This window comes from Podarcis bocagei, assembly GCF_964188305.1.
Source record: "Podarcis bocagei genome assembly, chromosome: 7".
Classification (NCBI taxonomy): Eukaryota; Metazoa; Chordata; class Lepidosauria; order Squamata; family Lacertidae; genus Podarcis; species Podarcis bocagei.
The window spans coordinates 49267429-49293976 of NC_138132.1; the positions used below are offsets into that span (position 1 = coordinate 49267429).

General features: G+C 43.7%; 1 protein-coding gene across 5 annotated transcripts in view; it reads right to left on the minus strand.

The window, feature by feature from the left end:
• Positions 1-26548, minus strand: part of RIPOR1 (RHO family interacting cell polarization regulator 1) — a 103752-nt gene that overhangs the window by 55084 nt on the left and 22120 nt on the right. For 2 of the 5 annotated variants that reach the window (XM_081202389.1, XM_081202390.1), the window contains exon 1: positions 8525-8690. The exons of 2 other annotated variants lie outside the window; for them this stretch is intronic. In XM_081202389.1, coding sequence (XP_081058515.1) covers positions 8525-8675 — 151 coding nt within the window. In that variant the 5' untranslated portion in view covers positions 8676-8690. Of the gene's footprint in view, positions 1-7856; positions 7924-8227; positions 8313-8524; positions 8691-26548 lie in introns of those variants that run through there. One more of the 5 variants, XM_081202397.1, reaches the window with a different exon arrangement.

The following is a 26548-nucleotide window of genomic DNA, read 5'->3' on the forward strand; positions in this document are numbered from 1 at the left end:
TTATTGGTAAAACACACATACTATCCATACCATGAGCAGCTTTATACCATATTAAACATAAACAGTCCTAGTTCTTAAAAGGCTTGGTGGAAAAAATGTATTCACAGACCTCCTGGTGATTGCAACAGAGAGGGTCTTGCAAGGGAATTCTACAACGCAAGCCTCCCACCCCACAAAAAAGCTAAATTTCTGGTTGAGGTTCATCTTATAGCAACATCCCTCCTTGTGAATCTTTATTCACAGTTGCAGAGTGTGGAGCGGGGAGCCAATCTGGGAATGTGTTTTGAGAGCAAGATATATCTCTGGAGAAAGCTGTTCCTGAAAGCCTGTGGCCCTCCAGATGTTACCAGGATCCAACTTCCACCAGCCCCAGCCACATAGCCCATGAAGAGGGAGTCATAGTCCAGGAGAGTCAGGGGTTCCTCAACCCTACGTGATGCCAGACCAATTACAGCAGCAATGGGGGACCAGCAGCCTTAATTTGGCTAGAAGCAAAATGATTAAACCCATAAGTTGACAAGAGAATAGGTGAAATGAACTGGAAGCAAATAGCCCTTGACACAAGCAAGGTCCACTGACAGGTAAGCTGCTGTATGGCAGGGCTGGGTGGGCTTCAGGCTTTCAATTTGCTTTTTTGAAACACACACACACACACACACACACACACACACACACACACCTGGGAAGAGCCACCAACTGGAGACAGTCGCAAAATATACACATTTCAAGTTAAGGACGCCTCTCAGTGCATCCCAAGCCCAATAATTCGTTCACAGCATGAGAACTGAGCTCACAGTGCTTTCACACTAAAAATTCACCCATGGTTAAAGTTTCTTCTTTTCATCAGCCTTCCTGATGAAAAGTTGGTGATGCAGCCTCTCTGCTGTTACTCTGGTTAGACTACTGGGAGTCAGATAACCTTGCCAAGCTACTATGAATGGCTCTCAGATCTACCAGCAAAGCTGGCTCTACCCTGCAACATAGGGCAACATAGATATCACTCCCCTCTCAAGGTTAAAGAGGTCCTTTGCCCTCTCAAATACCAAGGGACTGCAGGAACTCTTATCAATACCACAGGTCTCAAGGGAAAGGTTCTTCCTTCTTCCCGATGCACACCAGCTCATTTGTTCTCATTAAATTTTAACAAGAACAGAGCTCTAGAGACAGAGGCAGTGTATGTGGTGCTCTCCATATGCTTGTAGTTCTTCAACTACATCTGGGCAGCCACAGGTCCCCCACCCCTGTAGTATAGGTTTGCTACCAGAAGACTATTCAGTGCATCTTCCTGTTTTTTAACTTCAAGAGTTCCCTGGTAATATATTCAGATTAAAAGCCCCACACCATTCTCTGTTTGAAGTTGGAAGACTAGACACACTACTGTGATACAAAATTCACTCATGCCCTGCATCTAATTTGAAGCACAAACACAATGCTGTTATCCCCACCTGCACACCACTTCCACTTCTAAGGCTTGGTGTCCCTATTCATTTCCCCCAGAATGCTACCATGTCTTTCTTTTAGAAGCAATCAGTATTCCCGCAGCCCTGCTGCTTCCTTTCCAATCCAAAACAGGCAAAAAGGAAGACAGGTAAGAAGCAAGGAGGTTTCCAATACACTTGGAATTTCTCTCTCTGGTTTTGCTGCCACAGGCCATTTTCAAGCCAAGTGCTATTCACATAATTTGTACGCAATGTGTATCCACAACAGAGAGAATTGTGGGAAAGGGAATTACAGTGGTACCTCGGGTTACATATGCTTCAGGTTACATATGCTTCAGGTTACATACTCCGCTAACCCAGAAATATTGCTTCAGGATGAGAACAGAAATTGTGCTCCAGTGGTGCGGCAGCAGCAGGAGGCCCCATTAGCTAAAGTGGTGTTTCAGGTTAAGAACAGTTTCAGGTTAAGTACGGACCTCCGGAACGAATTAAGTACTTAACCCGAGGTACCACTGTACCTTCTAAGGTTCACTCCCATCCCTAGCCAGTAGCACCATCTTGGAATCGGTGCAGTGATGAATGGTTGAAAGAACTGGATATGATCAACCTAAGTTATAATAAGTTAAGGAAAGACATGATTGGGATCTTCAAATATCTGAAGAGCTGTAACACAGAAAATGAAGCACTCATTTTCTCTTGCTCCAGAAGGCCAGGCCTTGAAACAAAGGCTGGGAACTCAGGGAAGCAGATTTCAGCTAAGCCTTGGGAGAGGCATACCAATGATATGAGCTTTCTGATAGTGGAACAGACTGCCTCAGGAAATGGTATCTTTCCTTTTCTGGGGGCCTTTTAAGCAGCAGCTGGATAGCCATCTGTCAGGGACTTTGCAGTAGTTTTACCCTGAGTTGCAGATTCTGAACTGAGGAGGGAGGTGGACTAGATGTTCTCCAAGACACATTCAAACTGTTATGACTCTTATCTCAATTTACTTGTGCAGATCTCATCCAATGAGCAGGTCTATAGACTGCTCTGCACATGGATGCACTCAAAACATCCTATGCTCTTTATTTCATGCATTCACAGGCTCGCTAGGACAAAGCTGGGTAAGCCTGTGAGTAAAAAATGTGGCTTACCAGGGCTCCCAATTTGGCTTGTGAGGCCATTTCCCCTAAGACATGCTTACCCCCCCCACACACACACTTGACGAGGTATGAGGCAGGCACTCATGTGGCAACAAATAAATGTTTGGGAGCTTAATGCAAGCTCCCAATTCTTCCTTTCAGTTAGAGAAAGGTGAGCTCCCACTGCCGATCAGCTGATGGGAGATGAAAGCAATTTCCATTTTGCAAACAGCCCTGCACTACTCCTTGGTTTTTGGAAGTTCAAAAAACAGTGCAGGGCTGTTTGCAAAAGGGCTTTCATACGGTCACACACTGAGCCTTGAAGCCCCAACAACTGGGCTTTAAAGCACAGTGTCACCAAACATCATTGAGATATCAAGGTGATTGACAGAGAGACAGTTCCACTCACCTGTCAAATCTGGCCTGCTAAGGGTTGGAGAAGATCAGGATCTAGGCCAGAAAAGATTCCCCACCCCTGCTCTGAGCTCCACCAGTGACACCATACGCTACAAAATGGCATCTATCCTGATGTGTTCCCTTCACCATGGTATCTCTGCTCCTTTCACCAGCGACTGAAACCAACTTTTGTAGCTCTAAAGTCCTGCAAGGCCCTCAGGCTGTACTATAGCAGGTGGGCATTAAGCATGGAAGCTCAATGGCCTCTGCACGCTGCCAAACACTGATTAACATTGGCCTTGCCAAGAGCAAGATGCTTGCCAAAGGAGCTGGGGACAATGGGACTGTGCGAGCCAGATTGCCGCTGCTGCAGTGGAAAGAACATGAAGCAGAAACGAGTTAAATTTATTGCTGCCCATGGCTGTGATGGAAGGTTCTTCAGACCACTACCAAGAAAACAGGCATCAGATTATGTTGCAATAAAATATATGAGCAAGTGAAGCCCCTGATGCAAATAAGAACGCCTTACTCATTTACTGTTGGTAGGAAACGAGCAAATAAAGGAAATGTGTATTCTTTCTGCAGCAAAACCATTCCAGCATCTGTCTGGCACTCAGGGAAATAATAAAGGTAGACAGAAGGAAAAATTCACAATCCAGAATTCAAAGTCTTATAAATCATCTGAATGGCCTCCATCCTTAAATTATGGTACTCATCAAGAAACTGATCCTTAAAACTGCAACTCATTGCTGCACCTCAACACCAGCACAAGCTGGTAGCAGCTAAGAATGTGAACCAAGATGCCCCTACGTTGTGGCTCATCTTAACTATGAAATCACCAACTGATCACAAGAGAAGGCATATTTTCTCATCCTCAAACAGCCAACCCCCGCCCCCCCAATACTGATTTATCAACAATGACCTACCTTACCGGATTGGATGGCCTTGGACCTCTGGTTGCCATCTGTCAACCCTACCTATTCACCTGGTTGTTGTAATGATACAAAGTACATCCCCCCCTTGAGCTCCACTGTGGAAGGGTGAGATAAAAAAGTAACTAATAAATATACACATACAAATTACATCATTCTCTAGAGATGTGGCTGTTTACCTTGAATGAACCAGCAGGCACACACTATTCCCTTTCCTTGTTAAATAGTGCCCCTGCTCTTGTAGTCTTAAAGCAGAGATGAGGAATCTGTGGCCCTCCAGATATTGCTGGACTACAGTTTCCATCAGCCCTAGCCAGACTGGTCAGTGGTCGGGGTGATGGGAGGCAGAGTCCAACAACAGATGACACTAACCCCGATATTCTGCTGCAGTCTTGCAGCAGAGAGCAGAGGCGGCTTCCCAAGGGCACATTTTTAGAGCAGCCTTGCTGGGAGCAAACTCGAAGCAGAGGTCAAAAGCGGTTAGGAAGCTATTTCTGGCTTTAACCTGGACTTGGTCCATTGAGAGCTGCAGTGCAGCATGCCCATCCTGCAGTCCTTTTCGTCTGGGCATTGCCAGCCTGACCTGCCAGCTGCCCAAGGGACAGATCCCAACAAGACTATTACAAGCAGCAAATCCATCACAGGTTCATACAGAACAGCTGAAGTCACCAGAAACACAATTCTACTGCAGCACAGCAATGACAAGGGAAGGCAGAAGTTGAGTTTCAAGAAAGCATCACGTTGAAGTAACTGCATCCCATCTGCTGAAGACTTATATCAATGACTTGGCACTAGGAGTGGGCAGATCAGTCCATTTCCGTCCTGTACAAACTTTGTGCATGTTGTTTCCATATAGATGTTTTTTACCAGTTCCATACCAATTATTCTAAATATATTTTACCCCAATATAACTAATTTTGGTCCATTTTTGTGCTGAGAACTCTACTGCAAATCTCAGAAAAGGGTTGTATCCAACATTAGTCCTACTGGTTGCACACCCACTGAAATTAATTAACTTAGATATAGTAATTTCAGTGGGTCTACTCCCAGTTTAACTAGGCTGAATGCAACCCAAGGTGTGAAATCTGAAGGATAATTACATTTCGATCTGTGTGTTGGTCCGGGAGGCGTGAATTAGGTCAGTTCGCTTTAAAATGCAGACTGCACAAAATTCTTCTCCATCCCTGCTTGGAACTTATGAAGTGTACAGCACAAGAAAGATGTTCCCATGGAGAACTAGGCAAAAAAGCACCACTACAAAACGCAGACTCGGGGATCTCATAAATGCTTAGACACCACAAAACGTGACCTAAGCAAGGAGTTTTATTCCTTTGTGGAGGACTCCTGCCTACACCTACACATAAACAAGCACAGATATATACAGAGACCATGTGTTCCTGAATTGCTCTCTTCTTCGCCCACCTCTCAACTCCAGCCCAGCCCACAAGCAGCTTTGCAGCAATTATTTCAGCTAATAAGCTGTCATTTGGCAGAATCCACGTGGCTTTTCTACATAATCAACCAGCACAGGCATTGTTTGCTGTTGAAGGCTCAGGAAACGACTGCAGTCTAATTATTCTACAGACCTCCCATTAAGGGGAGGAGGGAGAACTTGCAAGATTAATAGGATCCTTTTTTTAAAAAAAAAGCCTTCAAGAAGCCAAGAGACAGAACAGATGGCCTCCTCCATTAAAAACAATATACTGTAGTTTCAACTATATAGCCTTGGTCTCTGTTCAATCGCATAGGTTCCCAAAAATTGCATTAAACATCTGTTGATCACATTGGTTCTGGTTATTAAACACTACAATATACCCGTTGTCCAAACTGCAATTATCCAAATGGCTTGTGGTGGTCTGAAATAGCTGTATGTTCCCACACCTGTTGATGTAATCCAATGTAAATAACCACAGTTGCATTCATACAGACTTTTGCTAATCCAATCCCATCAATGGGGTTAATAATGATAAATAAATAAATCAAGATTTTGCACACATTTATCAGCAAAAGGATTCACCTTTTTCTCCTTTCCACACATTAGGCCATGTTAGACCAGTTCCACCCAGGCTGGGCCAGGAGCAGAGATGCTTTACCATATAAAATAAATAAATCCCTGTTTTTAAGAAGCTGTCGTGTCAGAGAGGTGGCTTACACTAGGAACGCTTTCCCTCAAGTCTAGTTTACTATATGGAGGGCTTGTTTTGTGAACTACTTATCAGGGAGAAAGCTTCTAATGCAGCCTTCTCCCTGACATGCTACATTTCTAAGGGCAAGGATTTAGTTATTTATTTGTATTGAGGAACGCGGAATCCTATGAGTCACAATCTGAAGTAAAACCGCCCAGATGCTGAGCTACAACCCACATCAGTAAGACTAGGAGCTTTCTTCCTTTCCTTTTCCCTTCATTTTCCCGCAACACAATCTGCATTAACAAGCCTTCTTCGTATCTAGCTTGGTACCTTACCCCCACAGTGCAGAAAATCAGATGTGGGAATCAAGTTATCTTGCTGTGAAAAAAGATACATGCTTTTGTTTTATTTCTTGAATTATTTAAATTTAGTTTTATTGGTAATTTATTATTATTATTGTAAAGCACTGTAATTTTGTGTTAACACTTTTTTAAAAAGGGGGAGAATCAATACATTTTATAAAGGAATAAACAAATAAAAGCCACCCTTTTCACAACTAAAAGGGATATGACTATATTATAAGATTTGGAATTTCTTACGTCTTTTAATCCTCACCCAGCAAAGGGGCTGTCACATGGAGGATGACAGGCTTGTTTTCTTTTGCTCTGAAGGCTAGGACCCAAACCAATGGATTCAAGTTACAAAGAAAGGAGGTGCTGACTAAACATCAGAAAGTATTTTCTGACAGTAAGAGCTGTTCAGCAGTGGAACTCTCCTTCACTGGAGGCTTTTAAGCAGAGGCTGGAGGATCATTTTTCATGGATGTTTTAGTTGAGATTCCTCTATTGCAGGGGGTTGGACTAGATGACCCTTGGGATCCCTTCCCACTCTACAATTCTATGATTCTACAAACACAGAGTAGCTAAGAGAATGCTAAGCTTACAGTCAACAGCCTTAAACAAAGGAAGAGGAGTGATAAAATGCAAGGGTGCTATAAAATACGATGTGAATCATAAACCTGGCACATTGAAATAATATATGGACGACACCAGGGAAATTTCTGTAATATTTTCAGAGCAAAGCTCTGCCCAATGAGTGTTTTTCTTCCTCTCAAAACATTTTTGGCAGAAAATGAAAGAACAATTGGTTGCCGCTGCAGAGGCTGAGGTCAGATGGTAAGGATTATAAATACAGCGGCTGGCAGGCTGACAGCTCTCCACAGGTGAATATGCTGGTGACTTTGCCATAAGCTTTGCCATATTGATGACTACTAAACCAGACAGGTTTGGCATTCTCTACTTGAATTCATTAGCTCGTGGCTTTAATCACAAGTTCAACAAAAAAACAACAACCCTAAAATGTAGGCCTTTGACCCTGTGCCTGAGTTCTTTTCAAAGCCACGATTTGCTTGGCAAAATAACCTGTCCCATTTGGCCCAGGTTTACACCACATACAAATGTCACAATCTTCTAACTCCAGATCAATTAAGCCACAGAAACTACCACACCCTGATAATGTATTAAGGTCTGATCTATACCGGGAATCTTAAGGCTGTAAGAAGAACTATACCACTTCAGATTGTAACTGGGCAGGAAAAGCAATTCTGAATGCTCTGCCATTTAAAAACAGCCACCACCCTTTACTAAGACTCTTCCCTGTTGTGGTACTTTTCTGTTTGCTAGGAACTTTTCACATTTTATTGCTATTATGTCTAAAGTGACAAATTCTATTCTACCATGGTAGACAAGAAGAAACAGGATGCAAGGGAATGTAGGGCTTGGACAGCAAATCCCCCACCAGCCACAAAACCCACTACAGAACGGTCCTTGGGCAAATTACCATCACTTCCCTTAAGACTGTTGACAAAACAGAATAAATCCATGTGTGGTGCCCTGAATCCATTACCCTGGAGGAAAAAAGAAAATGTGATTTTAATAAATTTTAACAAGCCATCACATGGGTCTGAATCCCCATATCACCCGTAAAAGTCTACTAGAGAAACAGAACTTTTCTCTTTCCAGAGTTCAACCACTATGGCAGCAAGCAAAAATAAAGAGGCTGAAGGATGCCAAGGCAAAAACCAGTCTGCTTCTAAGGATCTTGAAGATGTGCTCTTAGCGAAGCAGAAAGAGAAATCTGGGTTCTTCTGCCTTCCAGAGGCACCCCTCAACCCTACAGCAAAGCAAGCAAAGAGAAATTCAAGCTTATACCCATGGCTGGCAGGACCATAACAAAGCTCTCCACCCATCACTAGTCAAGAGCGATAACTGGCTTTGGTAGCTGCTTCCTCCAAGTACCACAACCTTTGCACTCTATCCTTCGACTGCGACTGAGGTAATGTATCTAGTGAGCGGTTGCATCTCAGCCAGCCCAGTTACAAGCTAAACACATACCGCTCACCAAATATAAAGTGCGGGGGGGGGGGGCACACTCGGCTATCCCAGAGCTGTCTGCCTTGTCTTTAAGTTTCACCTGTCAAAATGTTTGCGGAGCCCCTGGAGACTTACATGTCCAGGTGTCCAGGCAGATCAGGCAGGGAGAGAAAGCGTGTCCGGCTCTTGTCGCGTTTCCTTTGTTCCACTCCCATGGACAGAGCGAAAACACTGAAGTCTTAAAGGCACTCGCTCTGAAGCACCCACCCCCTCCTGCCTTTGCCATGGAAACCGTCCGAAGCCATGTGATTGAGACAGGAAACCAAGGGGAAGCGCCTCCTTCCCACACCCCTCCTCACCCACACGGGAAGGAGACAGGAGACTGCTGCCATGCTGAGTAAGATATAACAAGGGGAGGCTGCGTTAAGGCAGGTCCCCCATCTCTCTCACACACAAGATTCCAGCCCAATTCCGGGCAATCTGTTTAAAGGCAAAGCTCACTACCTTCCTTTTGAGTCTGGCATCTCTTTGCCATGGGATCAGATCTCTTCAACTTGGGAGAACAGTGTGGAGAAATGTTGGCATATTGCAGAACAAGAGTTTGCTTAACACTAGCGGGGCCACTTACTTTTGGAAGATCTGTTGGGCAGGTTTTCCTTCAGCTCAGAGTCTGGTTGAATTCCATATTTGCGGCCAGGAAAGAATTGAAGCTCTGTCTCAAACTGGCTAGGAACCTAAGGTTTGGGTTTGGGCTTGTTTTGTGTACACATGGGGTTTCTTTTGGCATCCCACTGCAGTTTGTGGCTTGGGTCACTTCCTTAAAGCTCAACAGATATATTTGTTTTGTTGGCATATTTCTGAAGTGCACCTCTTCTCCGTTTATGTCATATTGTCACCTTGTTTAATGCATGGGTGCCTTTCTTTTGGACAGGGGATTGAGCTATATGGACCTTCCAGCTTTTATTTTTAACTGGGGGGGGGGATATTCTCCACAGCATTTTATGAAAGGGGTAGGAACTTGAAGCATTTTGTTTTGCAGCCTCACTAAGTTATCTGGTCTAGCGGTTCCTGGGTATGCATTAAGGAGAACGCAGGAGCTGTAACTCAGTGGTAAAGAAAATGTTTGCATGGATAAAATTCCCAAGTTCAATTCCCAATGTCTCCAGTTAAAATGATCAGGTGGTTGGTAACAAAATGGACCTCTGCCCAGGACCCTGGAGAACCACTGCCAGAGCAATAATGAGATGGACCAATAATTCAACTCAATGAATTTATGCCCTTCATCTTGGGGGACATGCAGAGATTGGATATGCACAGCTATCAACAATGGACACATTTAGAAGAACAACAGCAAACACATCACAGAGGCTTGCAACTCTATAGTTGCGCAGTCCAGCTTTGCTGATACAGGAAGGATGGTGGAAGGAGGGTGGGTTTGGGTTCCTTCTAAGGCTACCCACAATGTCTCCCTTGGCTCAGCAACCAGGAGGCCACTTGAACTTTTTCTACTATGCTTACTGAAGTTTAAATTTACCACTTGACTGGCTGAGGACTTCCCTGTATGTAGCTCAGATTCAGTTTCAATGCCAGGCAACAGGACAGTTTTAAATGCATGTATGGAAATGGAAAATTGACCCATTTTGTCCTTTTATTCAGAACAGACCAAAAGTGCCAAACATGGGACTACAACCAAAGACATTTCATATTCCATTGGTTACACCCCAGTATTTCCTTTGATCCAGCTGGGCGATTCTAATCCTTAGGAAGCTTTAGAATTGAAGTCCCTGGCAGAGGCTTTCACAGCAGCCGAAGATAAGGACCAAGCAGAAGGCGACTCAGCAGTCACATCCCCAACCCCCAATCTGAGTAATCCATTGGCTCATCCTCTTGCGCGACTAAGAGCACACTGGAGCAGCCTAGAGGAGACCAGGGAAGCAGCATGGCTAAGGTCCAAGACCTCCTTCCCAGTTATGCCATGAGTCACTATGACCTGTCCATTCTCTCCCCCCCCTTCTCTGCCAAGCAGTGCCTGTGACTCCCCTGTGCCTCAAGGTGTTTCTGCACTACCTCCCCCCCCCTCTGGAATTGTGTCATTACGAAAGAGTCCAGACGAAATGGCTGCCAAAATGTCATATTCCAGCACCTTAAGAAATAGAGGACAATTTTTCTGACCTTCAAATTCAACACAATTAGAGGGCTAACTTTTCACTTGTGTGGACTGGCAAACATCTGGAACGAGAAATGGCCTGCCAAGCAGCTGGAAATGTGGCCGGTGCATTGCTTCACTTGCAATCATTACTTTTTTAGCACATGTGGATCCCTTTTTAAAAAAATAAAAATAAAATTCTGCATATCAGCTGTTCAAAAGGATTATGGAACTACATTCAGCCTCCCTATCTCCCCAACCTCTTTCCCACTAAAATGCTCATCAGCAGTATCTTAACTATCTTTGTATGTTTCAATTCCACCATTACATGTTCTGAAAGACAGTCCCTGTAAACAGTATCACTTTTCAACTGCCAGTACTGGCTTGATCTTCTTCTTCTTTTCAATTCCTTTCTTCCCGAGAGTGCACATGCATTAATAAAAAGGTCAAAACAAAATGAATGAATGTTCCAACTTTTCACTTGGAATTTTACAAATATCCTGGCAATCAAGTGCCGCAGCTGACCCAGGCAACTTTACCATAGTGAAACATGCAAAGCTGACTACATATACACCAAGTGACAACAAAGTTGGAAACTGGTGTTGTTAGTGTTATTTCCAGGCATCACAGCTTTGGGCCTAGCTGGGGAAAGACCACTGCAAATTTAAGAAGCATAAATGAAAGAAATTCTGGATATCCGTGGAACTGTTGACCAGATGACTCCAGGGCACTGCTAAATGCAGGCTCCAGCAGGGAAGAACCAGTTTACACAAATACTTCTATGGCCCATTACAAAATTTCTGAGTTCAGTGTGAGTCAGCCTGGCTCCTATTTCCAATGAAATGTACTCTGGAATGGAATAATGCTATGGAAAGCCAGCTTTTCTGTCTATCACACTTCACTACCATTTCAAGGGTGCCCAGTTAAGATCAGAGTAAACAGGAACAACTGTAAAAAGCAAACGCTTTTTGGTTATGAACTCAGGCTTTCTCTTCTGTAGATTTTGGCAACAGGCAGCCTCTGAGTGACTCCTGCATGGCTGTGTAGCGGCAAAGTCACTTTAAAACTAGACCCTGTTCCTAGCCATTCTCAGCCAATGAACAGAAGGGAACTAGAAGGCAAAAGAGTTTTCAGCATTTATGCTTCCCCTTCTCTCGCTTGTGCACAATCTGGAAGGAAGAGGTCATGCAAACTGGGGGCAGGGGAGGAATGAGGAAGTCTGAGAACTGAGGTAGTCATGGGGGGGGGACTCGCCACCTGTTTATAAACATAAACAGATATGCCATGTGGTACAGAGCAAATATCAGGAAAATTAAATTCTTCTGATTTAGGCAGCAGCATTCTTTTAAGTGATACACAACGTGGAGAAATACCCTGAATAAACTTCCAAAATAATTCATTACACTTTTGAAAATAGGCTTGGGAAATGTGTAGACCAAGCAAAACACAGCATTTGTGCAGTATGTGCATTTACTTTATTCAGAATACTAAATTTAAGTACTGTAGTGTCCATCTTTTCAAATCAATGGAGATGTTGCTATTAACCTATTTAAATTTAATTTAATAATCTGACAAGTATCTGCAGGAACAAAGATCGCTAAATACATTAGAATCTTTGGGCACCAGCAAAAACACCAGTTAGCATAGAAAGCAGGCAATTAATTGCCCACTGGCATTAATTCGTATTTTAACCTTTTTCTCGTATATCCAGAAATTCTACTAAATTTTATCAGTTAATCTCATTAATTCCAAAATGGATGGGTACATACTAACAAATAGTAGCAAATCATCTGAATACAAACCTAATTTAAATTCCACTTGCTCATGCACAAAACCATAGATCTTCCTGTTCTGTCTAACTGCACGTGCCAACATTTCCAAAACATAGATCAAATATCAGTGGAGGAAGAGGGCAGTTTATCTTGTACCTTTCTCTATTATCAGACAAATCTGAAAGGATTCCATTTACCCTTACTTGAAACTTAGAAGAGTAGCACAATATTTGAATCCACTTTATAACATCATGAGGAAATTCAAAATTTTCCGAAGCAACATAAATGGTGTCTTATTTATGGCCCATCAGCTCTGAGTATTCAGCATCCCCTTAACAGCTGAAAATAATAATTGGATCATCATAAAATACCAAACCAGTTGCTACTGTTTATAAATGTTTATTTGAAGTGTATAAAGTAGAAGATCAGAAACTTATGGAACAATGGAACCATGAATTAGAGTGTGCCATGCAAGCTAAACTATGGGAAATTGCTTTAGAATCTATACAGAATGTTTCTTTAGATTTAAAATTGAGATTGAGTCAGCAAAAAAAATGCATTTTGGGTATACTAGACTCCACATCAGATAGATGCTGGAGGTGCAATGTTGGAAATGCCTCATTGAGACATATGATGTGGACTTGTCCAGTGATACATCCTTCTTGGTTTGAAGTTGCTGTTCATATTAATCATGTACTGGAGAAATCATTGATATTTGTGGGTGTTCATGTACTTTTAGATTATATTCCTGTACATGGAGACTAAAAGCAGGACAACAGAAACAGACTTTATTGGTGCTTGTGGTTGCTAAGAGACTTACACTTCATATTTATCTTCGAAGGATAAATATTCACCATCTATTATGCAATTGTTTGAAGGCCTTAATGCCCTTGCTACATTTGAATCTACTTTCTATAAACACCAACTTTGTTTGGGTACATACTCAGACATTTGGAGGGCATATATCATTATGTATGTGTAAATTCAGATGGATGTACTGATGTTTATTGTTCTGTGAAAGTGAGCTGACGATTTTGCTTTTCTTACTGCCCTCTTTGTGTTCTTTTCTCCTTTAATAAATTTGCAAAAATAACAGTTATATATGTGTGTGTGTATAAAAAGGCACTAAAGCTGAGCAACGAGAAAAAGAATGTGATTATTATAATGTACCTCTCATGTGAGCAGGAACAACATTAATCTCTCCCTGTCTCTGAAACATAAGCAAAGTTAAATGTAAAGCTTGAGCAGTCTGCTGCCCAATTCTTTGCTGAACATATTTCTGGAGGCGGTTGTGGTGTACCCACTGTTCCTGTGCTATAAATTATAGCAGCTGGAGTCTGTGGGCATCAGCACAGCATTGCTAAATCTACTCCCTTCTGTGCAATTAGCAGTTCCTCTTAAAGTCTGAGGACATTTATAGGACTTAGGAACAGAGATAATGTGCTTCAACACTGCACATGGCCCAAAGGAAGGCGCTCAGGGTGTGGCTTAATCATCTTTTCCCACGTGACAACAAATTGGGGGCAGAGGGGGAGAGAGCGAGCAGCTGAGTAGCATAGCACCTGCTTTGCAAGTTGAAGATCCAGTGGTCGATTCCTGGCATCACCAGTTAAAAGGATCAGGTTGCAGGGGATGGGGAAAGACCCTATTGGAGACACTGGAGAACTGTTGCCAATTAGAGTACAGTATTAGGAAGCTGCCTTCTACTGAGTCTCATCATTGGTACATCTAATTCAGTACTGTCAACACTGATGGGCAGCATCTTTCTTGGGTTTCAGACAGGTCTCTCCCAGCCCTACCTGAAGATGCTGAGGAGGATTAAACCTGAAATTTCTGCATGCAAGGCTTGACCACTCAGTTATGGCCCTTCCCAAACTGGCTAGAGCAGAGTGGACAATACTGGATGAAATGCACAAATAACTTAACCTCGTGTTCCTTAGACATGTAAAGAACACCATTCTGCCACCATTAACTTTAGGCAGGTAAGAGTCTGCAAATATTCTCTTACTCTCACCAGGACAGGCAAAATTTCAACTAGGAAAAAGGTGTGAGCTGCTGGATGCTGGTCAGCTCACCTTGTATAAAGATCCTACTTCGACAAAGCTACAGTTAGCTTAACCTTGAGCAGCCTAGATATTTATAAGTAAAGGCCATATGATGCAAATTAAAAGACTAAATTATGCAAATGCATGCTTTTCCTAATTGCACAGCTCTGTAAAGCAGCCAGAATTAATAGAATTTGTGAATCGTGTTTACACAAGTGTTGAACTGAAACAGCACATTCAAACAGAAAGATTATTATAAAGTGAAAATTCGCGTTCAGGTTTTTACAAAACCCAGTCACTCACACTTTTAAGACATCCTATGCACTGAAGCATAGAAGATTACCTGCCAACAAAACTACAGTTCTCTAGTTAGAAAACCAAATTCAGTACTTCAGCAAATCAGCACAACACATACTTGGCCTGCATATCATTGCTCTGTACATATTACAGTGGAACCTGCCTTTTTAATTTTTCTTTTTATCAAGGTACACCACCACTGTCAACTCCAAAGAGTAATGTTTTGAGAAGAGGAAAGCTTTGAGTGGTTATGTAATACATAAAAGTACACAGCCACCTTGTACTGAGTCGGATCACTGACCATTCCAGCCCAGTAACATCTACAGTACTCTGAACAGCAGCAGTTTTCCATGGGAACATAGGGAGCTTTCACCATTGGCTCATCTAGCTCAGTATTTTCCACACTGGGCAGCAGTGACTCTCCAGGGTTTCAGGCACTGGACATTCCCAAGCTCTGCCTGGAGATGCCAGAGATCGAAGCTGTGACCTTCTGCATGCAAAGCAGGTGCTCTTCCACTAAGATGGGGAAACGCATCAGCTTTGCATGCAGAAGGTTCCCGGTTCAATCCCCAGCATCTCCAGGTCAGGCTGACAGACTCCGTTATGAAACTCAGGAGATATGCTGCTTCTGGAGAAATGCTGCAATGTGGACAAAACTGAGCTAGATGGCCCAACAGTCTGACTCAGCAGCTTCATTTTCTCTCACTCAGGTTTTGGCTTACTTGGTTTGCATGCAGAAGGTCTCGGCTTCAGTCCCTGGCACCTCCATAAAAGGATCTCAAGCAGCAGGTGGTGGGAAAGGTTCTCTGCCTGAAAGTCTGGAGAGCAGATGCTACCCAGAGAAGACAATACTGATCTGACCTGGTATTTTCTAGGCCTGCTACCATTTTACTGGAAATGCAAGGAATTGAACCCAGGAGCTTAGGCAGGTATTCCACTCCTAAACCACGTTACTTCCAGAAGCTTATAGTTCTAAAGAAACTCCTCAAAGTATATTGCACTTCTTGAAGCCGAGTTAAAGAAAAGTGACATGAAGGCTGCAAGGGAGCCAATCGTGCAGACTTCACAAGTTCCCCTAAAGCCTTTTTCAAAGCACAGTGTACTTGCTTCCAAATTGGGGTGGGGGTGGGGTTCCTAGATTCTTCCTCTTCTCTAGTAATAGTCTGAGATTCCTATGATAAGGCAACTACAGTGGTACCTCATGTTAAGAACTTAATTCGTTCTGGAGGTCCATTCTTAACCTGAAACTGTTCTTAACCTGAGGTACCACTTTAGCTAATGGGGCCTCCTGCTGCCGCTGCGCAATTTCTCTTCTCATCCTGAAGCAAAGTTCTTAACCTGAAGCACTATTTCTGGATTAGCGGAGTCTGTAACCTGAAGCGTCTGTAACCCAAAGCGTCTGTAACCTGAGGTACCACTGTACAGTCTGAGCATAGGATTCTGAAAGGCGAAGAGTCCTACTTACTATTGCACAGCTGTTCAAGGTAAGGCCCCCACTCAACAAGACCATCCTTCTCTCACCTTTTAAAAACAAGCTTGACAACTGTGCCTAAGTAAATGTGGAAGCTAAGAAAGGGCAGAAAGTGCACACCTCTGATCAGGGGAAAGGGCTGTAGCCCAGTGGCAGAGCGCATGCATTGCATTCAAACGGTTCCGGGTTCAATCCCTGGCATTTCCAGATAGGGCTGGGGGTCTCTTTTCTGAAGCCCTGGAGAGGTGCTGCCAGACAGTGTGGACAATACTGAGCTAGATGAACCAATAGAACGACTCAGCTTTCTACATTCCTATCAGATGTGAGGAACTATTCCAGAATTGACAAGAAGAGAAACTTTGTAGGAAAGGGTGTACAGGTCAGCGAGCAGCTTGTACTCCATGGGAGACGGAGGGGAGGAGAGCGAGAAGTGTTCTAGTGTGCATTTCTTGTGTAAGTCGCCTGCCAATCCATGATCAGTACCGGACCTGCAGAGGCGTTGTACCTGCATTAGCTGCCATCCTCTGTGCAGATGGGAAATGTCAGGTCTCAGTTGCCCTGGAGGCCCAAATCTCAGAGCAGCAGTCACTCTCACTGGATAAACATTAACTCTGCTGAGGCCTCTCTGTCCGGGTTTGTCACAGGCAGAGAGCACAGGCCGTTCTAAGCTTCCTGGAACCCTTTCAAACCAACCGTCCATATTAAAGTGAGCCTAGGGAAGAAGGTAGCCAGGACACTCCAAAGCAATCACATGCAACAAGCACCCAAAGATTTGAGGGCAGAGGGAGAACAGGGAGCAGGCTTGTCAGAGCAGCTGCATTTTCCATTGTTGTGTTAGGTGGTGGTGGTGTGCGTATGGGAGTTTAATGCTAACTACATCAGACGCTAAGCCAACGAGTGATGCTGTCCAGCCTGCCTTAGGGATAAAATGGCAGAAACATCAAAGTCCTAGAAGGAAAAACTGAGTCCCATGTTAGGCAATGAGGCCTTTGCACAAACCTCTGTTATACCTGTTATGGCAGCACATTCCCCATAAGCATGAAAAATTAAGCAGCAGTGCCTTCGTCTATATTCCTCAATAACCAAGCATCTTCCTCAGTATCAACCATCAGTATTGTACCCCACAACAGGCAGGTGAGGTGCCACCACTGGGCTATCAGCACTGACCCATGACATGGCCTTATCTGTGGCAATTTCCTATCTATGGAGCACCCTCCCTGGTAAGCTATGCCGGTCTCCCTCATTGTTGACTTTCAGGAGAAACTGAAAAACATTTCTGTTTACCCAGGCTGAAAAGCCACTGTTACTAGAAACCCTGACTTCACTGGTTGAGAGAATCTTTTATTTTTAGAAGTTTAAAAAAACCAAAAAAACTATTTTTAGGCTATTTATATTATTGATGTGTTTGCCGCCCTGTGCTCCTTCAGAAGGAAGGGTGGGATATAAATTGCATTTTTAAAAGGAAGAGAAATGAGTAATAGGCACCAAATTGGGCCACTTCAAAACAGCATCAGACAAATCAATGGAGGGCAAGGCTATGGCTGGCTATTAGCCATGATGGCTACATAAATATCAGTTGCTGGAGCACAAAAACCTGCTTATGTTTGCAACCAGGAAAGGTTAAAAGTGAAACAGACAACAAAGCAGCAAAGTCTTCCTGGGCAGGTCAAAGGTTGTGCCCATTCTGCACACTCGTGAGGTCTGTTCCTCCTATATGCTCTAGGAACATTCACATGCCCTATCATGCCAGTTGATTTTTTAATTGATGGTTTAGATATGGACACAGTTGCCATGCTTGTTGTTTTTTTAAAGATGAAAGAATCTGACAGGAAAGGATGGTCTTCCCTTGTTTTAGGTGGGGTAGAGAAATGTCTCAGGATACAAAAAGTCATTCCTGGACTGCAGGATCACATAACCAAAAAGCAGTAATTCAGGGTAGTGAATTTCCCAGAGTTCTGTTTTTTCCTTAGAAAACTTTCCTTTTTCTAAGTTCATTAGTAACAGTGGATGGGCACCAACTGCAAATAGAGTTTAGCCTGGCAGCTTAAGCTTTTCACTTTGTTTATGATACCCAAGAAAAATAAACACTCTAAATTAGATCACTCTCTTCTGAGACTTCAGAAAATTTCCTGATGCAAACTGAAAATTACCCCATGCAAATTTAGGCTAATTTGTGTAAGAAAATTTTCCAGGTCAAATATTTCTGGAAAGTCCACATCACTGCTAAGGACAGAAACTTTATTTCATGTAATGCAGGGCCACACAACTTTTTCCTCTGCAGATCTCCATCTTTTCTTCCCTTGACTTCTTCTCTACTCCTCCCAACCCCTCCCCATGCTGTAAAGCTGCTTTTATCCCAACAGCTGTCTCTGGCCTGAGGAACAGTTTTCAGAAGGTATAATGTCTAAACAAGTTTGCTGCTGCCTCAGCATGCTAAGAGCCAAGAATAATCTTAGCCCCACGCCTACCCTGACCTTCCACATTGTCTTCCTCCTCCTCCATGCCTTCACTAGCCCTGCAGGGAACACCTCCCACCACGAAAAACACTTGGTGAGCTATGTGGGCTTCACAGTGAATGAGATTCTCCCAGCATTCCAAAGGAAGGGCTGAGAGACAAAATTTCACAACAATCAGCACGCAGAAAAGAGCCCAGTCCAGGCTACAAGGAGCAAAAGGGTTGCCAGAGTAATTGCTTCTCTCCAGATCCCCCTATAGGGGTAGGGGAGCCCTACAGGTGTTGCTGAACCACAAGTGCCATCTTTCCTGACTACTGACCATGTTGGCTGGGCTGATGGGAGTGAAATCCAACAGTATCTGGAGGGCCTCAGGTTTCACACTCCTACTCCTGCATGAACAGGGTAGGTGGGTGGAATACCCACGCCATGCATGTACAGAAGAGCAAAGGTGTTACACGTGCAGAGTTGAGAAGGCATTTCCCCATCGTTTTCGTGGGAGGAAAGGCAGATGGCATCAAACAGATAAGCTGAGAGAAGTTGGGCACTAAAATGCTTCTAGTCCTTTTGAAACGTGCAGCAGAAAATTTTCCCTAGGAGATTTCACACTTGCATTAGCAATGACGACCAAATGCCAACTGAAAATAAATATGCAAGCTTGGCAGTTTCAAAAGTATTCAGCTTTGTTTACTAAATACAAGTAAAATAAACATTCTAAGTTTGATAACTATTGAGGGCATCTGAAAATTTTCTCATACAAACTAAACTTTCCCCAGTACAAATTACCATATGCCAGGGGTGAGGAATCTTTGGTCCACCAGATGTTGTGGACTACAACTCCCTTCAGCCCAGCAAGCATAGCCAATGGCCATGGATGATGAGAGTTGTAGTTCAGCAACATCCAGGAGTGGCTCAATATATTTTGGCACCTGAAGTGAACCACAAAATGCTGTTCCATCCTACCATGGCCAGGGAAGAAGGGGTGAATGAAGATCTACATCAGGACCAAGGGGCCAATAAAGATCTACACCAGGCATAGGCAAACTCAGCCCTCCAGATGTTTTGGGACTACAACTCCCATCATCCCTGACAACTGGTCCTGTTAGCTAGGGATGGTGGGAGTTGTAGTCCCAAAACATCTGGAGGGCTGAGTTTGCCTATGTCTGATCTACACAACGGGGGGGAAGAGACTAGCAGTGCCTCCTATTGGTCAAAAGGTCACTGTAGAGGTGGCATGGGGGGCAGATCTGGCTTCCAAGGAGCGCACCACAACTGTTGCTGCTACTGTAGCTGCAGCAGGCAATGCATTCCTTGGAGAACAGATCTGCTGCCCCTGTGGATCCTGACATCTGAGGCAGTTGCCTCACCTTGCCTCATAAGTGGCTTGGCTCTGGAAACATCTGAAGCGACAAATATTCTCCACGCCTGCCCTATGCAAATTAGCCAAATCACTATGAGACTGGACAGGGTCTAACTAATTCATAGCATACAGTGCCAAGGAGGCAAATCTAGAATGTGTTACTGTGGTAATGATTACCCCAATTTGTCCCTCCTGTGTCCTTATCTAACCCTGAAATCAACAAAACAGGCATCCTAGGGTCTGGCTTTCACAGCTGGTGATGCAGCAAACAAACGGAGGAAACCCAACCATTATCAGTTCTACATTTCCAAAATAGGAAGTGCAGTATGCTTTTCACAATTATTTAACACTCACAGATGCAACAACTCATTCATCGAGACCCTTACAGGGAGCATTTGGGTGGATGAGCTTCCCCAGTGCTTCAACAGTCACATGTGGTTTTGCAGGCAAACATTTATTGACAGGCTGGAGCATGATAGGGCAGAGCGACATGGACTCCCCAATTCCTCAGGAGTGTGGAATATGATGTAGAGAGAAGGATTCCAAATCCTGAGGGGGGCACTACACATATGTGTATGGGACATGATTGTATTTCAGTCATACATACTTTGCATGTAGGAAGTCCCAAGAATCGGCTCCTGGAACCTCCAGTTAAAAGGATGAAGTAAGAGGTGATGGGAAAGACCCTGGAAAGCTGTCACCAGCTAGAAAAGATGTTACTGGGATAGATGGGCAAATAGTCTGACCTGGAATCTGAGGAAGAAGGGTCATCAAATGTCATTTAGTCAATTCCCCTGAAAATGCAGGAAATGTACTGGAGTAAGACCTGGTATAAGGCTGTTTCCCCATTTCCTATCAGCAGAAAGCTGCCTTCTATTGAATCAGACCGTTTAGCTCAGTATTGTCTACACTGGCAGCCAGAGGCTCTCCAGAATTTCCGGCACAGAATCTTTCCCAGGTCTACTTGGAGATGCTGGGGATTGAAGCTGTATGCAAAGTACAGTGGTACCTCGGGTTAAGTATTTAATTCGTTCCGGAGGTCCATTCTTAACCTGAAACTGTTCTTAACCTGAAGCACCACTTTAGCTAATGGGGCCTCCTGCTGCCACGCCGCCAGAGCATGATTTCTGTTCTCATCCTGAAGTAAAGTTCTTAACCTGAAGCACTATTTCTGGGTTAGCGGAGTCTGTAACCTGAAGCGTATGTAACCCGAGGTACCACTGTAAATGCTCTTCTGCCCCTTCCCCTAAACACAATGCAGCCTCCGAGGTTGAAATATCATGTGGAATCTCAGTGTGGAAGGAGAGAGGATTTTAATCCTTTCTCCTTGCACCTGCGAATGCACCTGCTACAAGGAGCAAAATCATCTGGAGGGGGGCATTCTCAGTGCAGGAAATGGTGCAAAGGGGAAAGGAGAAAGAAGCCCCTTTCCTTTCATACCAAGCTTTGATTTCATATTGTAGCCTTGGCAGCTCCTGTGTGTTTGTATATTTTAAAGACAGTCAAAAAATGCATACAGTGGTGCCTCGCAAGACGAAATTAATCCGTTCCGTGAGTCTCTCCATCTTGCGGTTTTTTTGTCTTGCGAAGCACAGCTATTAAAGGCTTAGCGGCTTTAAGAAAAAGGAAACAAACTCGCAAGAAGTTTCGTCTTGCGAAGCAAGCCCATAGGGAAATTCGTCTTGCGGAATGACTCAAAAAACGGAAAACTCTTTCGTCTAGCGAGTTTTTCGTCCTGCGAGGCATTCGTCTTCCGGGGCACCACTGTAATGTTTAAGAACTGCCCTGAGAATCTCAGCTTCCACATTTTAAAGCAAAGGCAAGGACCCAGTTCTTATGACTGCAAAGAAAGGCTGGGTAAAATGTATGGGAAATGCCACATGAAATTACACAACCATAACTGAACAGCAACAGAAGAATAGGATAGGATTTCTGGTGATTGGGGGGCTGAGCTTCAGAGCCCTGCATAGCTAAAGCATAAGTTATGCTAAATACATGCAAATGTGCTTGAGCTGCATAAATTATACACAACACAGAATCTGGCCAATTCCAATGTAAACTGTATTTGTTATGCAGAAAACATATTTCCCTTTGATAGGGAAAAGGCAGCCAACATAACTAGTGTTTGCCTCAAGGAAGGCAGAAAAATCCATGCAAGACCTAGACTCTAAAGGCTCAGAACATAGCAGCCTCTGCTTCCAGCTTTTAATGCTCTCTGTACCAAATTCACTTACCATCAGCACCTCTTATGACTTCCAAGAATGTCCTAAGCACTCCACAGGGAAGAATAATCATGAGGTTGTAAAGGCCATGGATAAAAGTAAATAAATGGCTGTTCAAGGCCCTCCTCCTATTAACCACTGGGTCCCCACAAGTCCCACAAATAACATAAGAAAGCAGGCCTATTAGATTACATATTAATAATAACATTTACAGCCTAAACAGGAAAACTATTTTTTATACTGTTTAGATAGATAAAATGCAACAGGAACACACAATCAAACCATAGCACAACACAGCAACAGGAAATAGCTTTTAATAACCTCCTGCCTCTTCTGGACGACAGATGTCCAAACTGCAAACTCAGAAGGAAGTCACATGGCCTAGGAAAGATGTCATGGAACAAAACACAAGGGGGGCAGCGGTATATATTGCAAAAGTTCCCAACGATGCTGGAGAGAACTGAGGTTCAGTTTCTCCGGAAATTATTTACAGCACATTTCCACACATGTGAGAAGCCAGAAAAGAAACAAGGGGAAAGAAGCAGGCTCCCTGGGATTGGAATCAGTTAACAATGGGTCCACCTTTCTACAGATTGCCCCTTTCTGTGTGAAGTCCTTGCCGTAGCAAGCAGTAGCAGCCTGGTCCCAAGAGGCGGGCAAAGTTTGCCTCACCAGACATCAAAAAGAGATTGAGACTATCCTGCAACAGCTACTGCTTGTGAAAACACCAGACGAAAAGGCAACGCACCTCAGAGGTGCAACAACCTACACTTGAGGGAAGAAACAAGGAGAAAAGTGAGCACAGAGTATGCCTATGACCCAGCCAGTTTCCAGACCAGCCTATAACACTGCCTGGCATACAGCAGAAGTCAACAATCTCCTTCTACTATAACACATCTTAGATCTAAAGAGGCCATCTCAATCCTGTAGAAGCTGAATAGGGAATGAGGCCCCAGGGAACTCAGTAGGGGAGACTTCTGAATATATATGCTTAGAAATGGTAGAGCTGGAAGAGACTTTGGAGGTCATTTATCAACCCCCCTGCTCAGTGCAGGATATAACTACAGCATCCCTGACAGAACTGTGTTGCATTAACTCCAGCACTTATATTTGAACTCGTGAGCAGGGTTAGTTCATCAGCATTATCATTTAAAGATAGTCCCCAGCAATGTGAATATTAAAGTAAAAAATCTCGAGTAATCATGCACTATCCTGATCCTGGGGTTTTGGTTTTTTCCAGAATTTAACTGTGCACGTCCAGAGACTGCCGTTTTTACTAAAGAGAAGCTTAGCATCTGGGTTCTCCTCCAGAGGGCTGGGAATTGGATATGCATGACACAAGTAAATATGATGCCATCTGAAGTGTATTTTGTGAAAACAGCTCAGCTGTTCTGTTTGCTCTCATTGTAGCTTGGCTCTCTGTATTTCCTTATGCTTCTTATCCAGTTCTGCTTTCAGAAAGGCATTCACTTGAGTTAAGAAAATACACGTTAACAGCAGCCAAGTGATAGCTTCATTCTCAGATTTCTGCCCACAATCTGTCCCCCAGTCTTCTCTCTCTGCTCCACATTGCTTTACATTGGGGTGGGGAACCCCAGGTCCATGGACCAAATGCAATCCCCTGAGACTCTTCCCCAGGCCATGCCTTATCCCAAGGGTAGCCCTGCTCTGTGTACTCCTCAACTGCTTTTGTCTGGCTGGAAAATGTCATTGAACTGCAATAATGCCTCTTACTTGCCTGGACAGAAGATAAAAAGATGTGGATGGTGGGAGTTTGTAGAAGCTTCTGGCTTTGGTGTGGCTGCAATGTACTCTACCGTACAAAAGTTAAGAGTCATATCCTTTGCTCCACCCACTTTTGCATCTGGCCCTGCCCACCACTGACACATGGCCCTTGGTCTGGAAAAGGTTTCCCACCCCTGGCTGCATCAACTGTATCTCATGCAGTTGTATCTCATCTCTATATGCAGCACCACAATTTGTACGCCTCCGTGATGGAGAGGCTCACAGGCGTCTTGAGGAAATGAAACAGAAAGGAATTCCCTTTCCCTGCTTGATCGCAGTGATCCTCATAAAACTTCCAGATATCAAGTCTCACAAACCTATTTGGATATGATTAAGTACAGAATACACACTTGCCTTAGCATCTGCTGAGAAACAAGATTAACTTTAGATCTAAACTTCAGACTAAAAACAAGCCTTTGGTGCTGCTTTAACAGGAGATACACAACCCAAGCCTAAGGATCCAGAAACTGAAAAATGCTCTGGATCCCTTGGGGACTCCTCAAAGGCAGGCACAGCTGAGAATTCACTAAGATCTAAAGTGCAAAAGCACAAGCACCATTTAGGAAACAGCAAACTGGTTCCTAGGCTGCTCTAAAATATTCAACCCGCAGGACCAAATTCCTCTTGTCATTTACAAAGCTGTTATATAAATGGCACAAGGACACAGCAGAGAGAGAAAAACACCAATCCAGATAAAGTGCTACTCATTTCACAGTGCTGGCCTTAACTCTGGCACCCTTGTCAAAACTATTTAAACGGGCCTCACACTTGGCCAAAAGCCCACTGGAATATTTGGGCTGGTGGCAGGACTGTGTTTGACCCTTTTCCTAGTCCGTTCTCACCTTCCCATAGTATCAGATCTCTCTCACAGCAGTCCCAAGAAGCACCATGTATGCCAAGTAGCTCTGAGAACAACAGAAAGGCCATTCCATCTACTGAAGCAGCAAGAATAATACTGCTCCCACTACGAAGCACTGCTCCAGGCAGCCACCAAGCATTACTTAGTGCAGAATTCGCTAAACTGATGGCCTTCAGTGTCCTCATCATCTTTAACCATTTGCTACATTGGCTGGTGCTCATGGGAGCTGGAGCCCAACAACACCTGGAGGATAATAGGCTGGGAATATGGTCAGCCCTGCCAGTTCATGTTCATCATGCCCCAGGCAAAGCAACACCCGCTGCAATTGGGAAACACGAGGCTTATCAAATTTGTTTGCTCAATGCATCCCATAAGGTGCTAAAACAGAAACCCTATGGCTTTTAATCTTTTTGGAGATACAAGTAGAAAGATCCTTAGAAATATGAGGCAGGTTAATATCAGCCTATTTCTATACAGCACAGGGAGCACCATGTCCAGTTCAAGGTGCCACATTTTAAGCAGCATTTCGATGAACAGGTGCATGTCCAGAGGAGGAGGATCACAGATCCTCCAAGTGTCCCTATTTTACAGGGATGTCCCTGATATAGAGAAGCCATCCCAATTTCTGATTTGATTCCGGAATGTCCCACTTTTCCTTAAGATCTCCCTATTTTCATTGGAGAAATGTTGGAGTGTATGGAGTTATCCGACCTCCGAGCCATCTGAAGGCAATCCTGTAAAGGGAAGGGTTTATTTAATGTTTAATGTTTTATTTTGTTTTTATATATGTTGGAAGCTGCCCAGCATGGCTGGGGCAACCCAGTAAGATGTGTGGGGTATAAATAGTAAAATTATCATTATGGAATGGGACGTCCCTACCTATTTTCTTCGGAGAAATGTGATCAGCCTATGTGATCAGGATGCTAAGGGATCTGGAAACCAAGTCCTAAAAAATGGCTGAAAGAGCTAGGTATGTTTCGCCTGTGCAAGAGAAGATTAAGAGAAGATATTATATCTATATGCAAATATTTGAAGGGCTACTATGCAGAAGATGATGCTCCAGAGGGAAGGGCTAAAACCAATGGGTGGAAATGGAAAGGAAGCAGATTTCAGCTAAAGATCAGGAGAAACATCCTAATGGTAAGAGCTGTTCCACGGTGGGACAGACTTCCTCAGGTGGTGGTGGGCTCTCCTTTGTGGTGGGTTTACTTAAGCAGAGGCTAAACAGCCACCTATCATGGATGCTGTAGCTGCATCCTGAACTGAGGAAGGGATTCAACTAGATCTTTTTCAGTTCTATGATTCTGCACATGCAAAAACTGAGGCACCTTCCTCTCAACCACACCTAAAAGGACAAAACATTCTTTTATTATTATTAACCCCCAAAACTGGGAGTTCAAGAGCTGAAGGACACTTGGCAGAAACTGATGTCTGCATTCAAAACAATTTAATCAGTTTTTAACAGAGGCCGGCCTTCAAGCCAGAAACATGAAGATCACATATTGCAAACCCACCTGGTCAAACAATTGAGAGCCTCCATATTCAGAAGCAGTACCTCCAAGTTATAACCCAGATTATACATTAGTGAGCCACATGCAACAAATAGATTTAGCTATCAAAAGTTGTCAGCAACAAATGAACAAATTCAGTACATATATCAAGATGGCCAAGTTGAGGAGGGTACCCTAAAGTTCTCAGCCACCATGTTGAAAGTGAAAGATAACATTTCAACCATGGTACTGTTACACT